At 55.8% G+C, this 5248-nt stretch overlaps 1 protein-coding gene across 1 annotated transcript in view; it reads left to right on the top strand.

Annotated features, from left to right (window-relative positions):
- Positions 1 to 421: 421 nt before the first annotated feature.
- Positions 422 to 5248, top strand: part of PKN1 (protein kinase N1) — a 34382-nt gene continuing 29555 nt past the window's right edge. Inside the window, exons 1-3 of the mRNA XM_012641264.1 lie at positions 422 to 485; positions 1304 to 1604; positions 3434 to 3601. Coding sequence (XP_012496718.1) covers positions 447 to 485; positions 1304 to 1604; positions 3434 to 3601 — 508 coding nt within the window. The 5' untranslated portion in view covers positions 422 to 446. The remainder of the gene's footprint in view (positions 486 to 1303; positions 1605 to 3433; positions 3602 to 5248) is intronic.

Below are 5248 nucleotides of genomic sequence, written 5' to 3' on the forward strand. Positions count from 1 at the left end.
AGGCATGGGAATGTGCATACCTGGGCGCCATATTCCAGGCACACACCTGCAGGTGTGGGAGTGTGCACACACTTGTGAGCCCGTGTTCCGTGCACATGCCATATGTATGCCAAAGCGTGTGCACACCCAAGTCAGCCCCTGGAGCCTGTGCACCCTCGTGGGAGCCTGTTTACCACGGACACACGACGGGGGTGTGAGTGTGCACACCACGCACACCTTGGGCCCTCTCGGGGCAGGGAACAGGGCTGTCCCTGAGTTTCCTCTGGAGGAGCAGCTTTGGCCCTGGAGGTGGGGCTGCGGGGAGGGTCCGCTAGATGCCCCTGAGCCCCAGAACTGGCCTAGCGCAGGGGGTGCTGGGAGCTGGCAGGAAAGAGGAAGTGGCGGCCAAGAGGCCCTGGCGGGGCTGAGGTTCAGGAAGAGGGCGGGGCCCTCAGCCCGGACCCAGGATGGCGGAGGCCGATCCCCCTTCGGAGCAGGAGCTGGAGGTGGGGGCTGGGGTCCCTGTGGGGACGGGCAGAAGGGGACCCTAAGCGGCACAGGCAGGAGGGCCTGCCCCGGGTAGCTCTCAGTTTGGGACCAAGGAGAGGAGATGGGGTGCTGGCCTCAGACTTCTCTGGAGGACGAAAACATCTGGGGCCGTTTGGGGCTCCCAGGTTGGGGAGACAGAGGAGGAAGGAGATGGGGCTCTGCTCTTTAGGGTCCCAGTTTTGGAAGGTAGGAAGAGGGAAGATGAGGCCTGTGCCAGGACCCCGTAGTTTGGGGGTACAGCAGAGAGAAGACAGGGCCTGCCTTTGGGATCCCCTGGTTTGCGGTGCAGCCGAGGGGAGGTGGAGCCTGCCCTTGGGACGGCACAGTTTGAGGGTGCACCAGGGGAAGGCGGGACCTATCCTCAAGACCCCCTAAGTTTTAGGGAGCAGCAGAGAAAAGGAGTCCTCCCTTGGGGCCCTGCTAGTTTGGGGGGCAGCAGAAGGGAGACAGAATCTAGTGGGGGGACACAGTGGTGGGGTGACAGGGCCTGCCCTCCGGAATCCCACTACATAAGGGACAGACAAAGGGAGACAGGGTCATGCCTGTGGGATCCCCTAGTCTGAGGGGCCAGGGAAGGAAGAAGTCCCTGACCTTGGGACCTGCCAGTTTGAGGGAGTCAGCAGGAGCAGGGCCTTGTTTCACCTCCCAGTTTTGGGGGTCAGAGGAGGTAGAGCAGAACCCATCCCGGGAGCTCCAGTCTGGGGCGGAGGCTGGGCCAGGCTGGCCACATGCGGTCTACACCCTGGCGTCCCCTGACCCCGTGTGTCCCTCACAGAGTGAGCCACGCAGCTGGTCCCTGCTGGAGCAGCTGGGCCTGGCAGGGGCGGACCTGGCGGCCCCCGGGGTGCAGCAGCAGCTGGAGTTGGAGCGGGAGCGGCTGCGCCGGGAGATCCGCAAGGAGCTGAAGCTGAAGGAGGGTGCCGAGAACCTGCGGCGGGCCACCACCGACCTGGGCCGCAGCCTGGGCCCCGTGGAGCTGCTGCTGCGTGGCTCCTCGCGCCGCCTCGACCTGCTGCACCAGCAGCTGCAGGAGCTGCACGCCCACGTGGTGCTGCCCGACCCTGCCACCACCCAGGGTGAGCCGGGCCCCCACCCAGGGAGCAGGACTCCGGGGGTTCCACTGCCCAGGGCCTCAGTCCCTCAGGGAGGGACACACTGAGACCACACAGCCACCAACGCCCAGACACACCCAAGATGCACACACCGTCACAATACCTAAGGGCACAGACAATCCCCAAAGACTTACACACCATGACAGTACTTAAAGACACAGTCACATCAACACCCAGACAACACCCAAGATGCACACACCATCACAGTACCTAAAGACACAGCCACACCAACACCCGGATAACACCCAAAATGCACATACCATCACAATATCTAAAGACACAGACAATCCCCAGACAATACCCAAAGACTTACACACCATGATAATACCTAAAGACACAGTCACACCAACACCCAGACAACACCCAAAGATGTGCACACTGTCACACAAATATTGAGAGACTGTCACACAAATACCCAAAGACTCTCAAACAATGACACCAACACCTAGATGGCACCCAAAGACTCTTTTTTAATTTCTAAAAATTGTATCTGTTTTTTAATTTTTAATTAGGATAAAAACTACACATAACATAAAATATAACTTTTTTTTTAAAGAATTAGGGTCTCGCTATGTTGCCCAGGCTGGAGTGCAATGGCTATCCATAGGCGTGATTTTTGTGCACTACGGCCTCAAACTCCTGGGCTCAAGAGATCCCCCTACCTCAGCTTCCTGAGTAGCTGGGACTACAGGTGTGCGCCACCATGCGTAACCAAATTTATCATTTCTAAGCGTGCAGTTCTGTAGTGTTAAGTATATTCGCATTGTTGTGCAACAGATCTCTAGAACGTTTTCGTCTTGCAACCAAATACTCTGACACACAGTCATGCCACACTGGACAACACTGAAAGAGTTACACTCTGTCACATGGGTACTCAGAGAAAGGCACACACAGTCACACCAGCACCCAGACAACACCCAAGGACTTAGACGCTAGCGTATGAATCCCAGAGACGCTCACACATCGTCATGACAACACCCAAAGGCTTATATCGTGTCACCCAACACCCAGAGAAACACACATAGACAGCAGCAGCCACTCTTGCAGGCGATCGCAGCAAACCCCAGAGATTCACGCACACAGCCACCCAAGCCTGACAGACAGTCACATCAGCAGAGTCGTACTCACAATCGGACAAGGCCTGAAGATGCAACGGCACTCACACCAACACCCGGCCCTTCCAAACACGTGAGCATGTCAACAACTGGACACCAGCGCCGTCCCATCAACACTCGAGGACAGAGCGCAGCCAGCATCCAGAATCTCACAGTCATTTCTATACCCAGGTTCCCCCCCACGACAGTCACACAGCCCTCCAGAGACTCACGTAGACACGTGCGTCTGGCTGTCCCAACACCCAGAGACTCAGACTCACTCATACCAACACCTGGAGACCTGCACTCACAGTTGTACCGACAGCCAGAAACGTGCGCACCCCAACACCCGGAATCTCAGGCATTGTAACACCTGGCGTCTCACATAGTCACACCCCGTGGTTCACAGATGGAACCGCTCCCACGCTCATGGGCTCACACACTGCCATGTAAGTAGTTGGGGCCTCCCACGCACCGTCGCACTGGTACCAAGGACACACACACGCGCACACATGCTCATTCATCCTGGGTCCTGTCCCAGCCCCTAGCGGTTTCCCTGGGAGGGCGGGGTGGGCGGACCTGCTGGGCCCTCGCGCCCCCGCCTTCCTGTCTCCTGGCCCCCAGCTGCCCCTGGGCCCTGGGGCAATGGGCAGACCAAGATGACGACAATGGTGATTCTCTCCTGCCCGTCCCCTCCAGATGCCCCCCACTCCCCGGGTGCAGGCGGCCCTGCCTGCTCGGCCACCAACCTGAGCCGCGTGGCGGGGCTAGAGAAGCAGCTGGCCATCGAGCTGAAGGTGAAGCAGGGCGCGGAGAACATGATCCAGACCTACAGCAACGGCAGCACCAAGGTGGGGCGGCGCCGAGGTGTACTCACACCTGTGAGTGCACACGCTCACCTGCGCCTGTACACACACCCACACATGCACAGCCACTGCGTGTGCACACAGGTACATGCCCCCACACACGTGCACACTCACTGTATGGCACATACCCACTGGCATGTGTAAATACCCACCCCACAGTGTACACACCCACCCACCTATACACACCCACCCCACAGTGTACACACCCACCCACAGTGTACACACCCACCCCACAGTGTACACACCCACCCACATGTACACACCCACCCACATGTACACACCCACTCACCTGTATACACACACCCCACAGTGTATACACCCACTGCATACACACGTGCCTGCATATGTACCTACACCCCTGAATGTGCACACGTGCCTGCACATGCACACACCCATCAGTATGTGTACAGACACACCCACCCACATGTGTACCCGTTATCTGTGACACATACCACCATGTGTACAAACACACATGTGCACCCACATCTGTACATACACCCACAGTGCAGTGCACATGGACATGTACACACCCACACAGGTGCACTCATCCACCCATGTGCCTGCACACACAACTGCAGATGTGTGCACATACCTGTGTAGATCACAGGCTGGGGGGACAGGGTGCCACCTACAGCTGCCCCCATGGGAGGCTGGGACAGTCTGGGTATCAGGGCCCACAGAGTCACTTTGCTTCGTTTTGAACTTCATGTAGATAGGGTCACATGGTGTCCTCACCTCATCCAGTGTGCACGGTTGTTGCTCTGGGAATGCCCACCTCGGGTCAAGGATTCCCGGGAATGCTACCGCTCTCAGCTTCTGTGACTTCCGTGTCAGGGGCTGGGGTTCCGCAGTGGTGCAGCCTTGGGGGCCAGATGGTTCAGCTCCATGACGAGGTGAGGACGCTGGCCCCAAGAACACTGCATCTTAGGTCTCGCCGACTGAGACGCAGCGTCTGTGTGCCTGGCGTGTAACAGGCACTGATATTAACAAATATGCTTGCCGAACAAACAAAAATACACCCTTACATCTGATTAGATGCTTCTCAACCTTTTTTTCATTATTGTTCCCCTAACGAACCTTTTCTGACATTTTTTTCCTAATCACCCAATGTGGTAAAATACCCATAACATACAATGTGCCACGTTAACATGTTCAAGCATACAATTTAGTGGCATCTGGTACATTCGCAATGCGGCGCCTCCATATACTTTCAGAGCATTTCAGCACCCCGAAAGGACACCCCGTCCCCATTAGCACTCGCTGCCCAGTCTCCCTCCCCCACCAACTACTAATCGGCTTCCTCTCTTTATGGATTTACCTATTCTGGGCATTTTACGGAAGTACACGTGGGCTTTTGCATTTGGCTTCTTCGCTCAGCATGATGTTTACGAGGTTCATTCACATTGCAGCGGGACTAAGTACTTCATTCTGTTTTATGGCTGAATAATATCCTATTATATGGATGTACCACATTTTCTTTATCCATTTATTATATAATGGACCTTTGGGTGGTTTCTACCTTTCAGCTGTGGTGAGTAGTTCCACTACGAGCATCTGCGTACACGTATTTGAACACCATGCTATGAAATGTTAAAACACACACACACACAAAGAAGATAAAAAAATAAAATACAAAAAGAAAAAACAA

This window comes from Propithecus coquereli, unplaced genomic scaffold, assembly GCF_000956105.1.
Source record: "Propithecus coquereli isolate 6110/MARCELLA unplaced genomic scaffold, Pcoq_1.0 Scaffold164, whole genome shotgun sequence".
Lineage (NCBI taxonomy): Eukaryota > Metazoa > Chordata > Mammalia > Primates > Indriidae > Propithecus > Propithecus coquereli.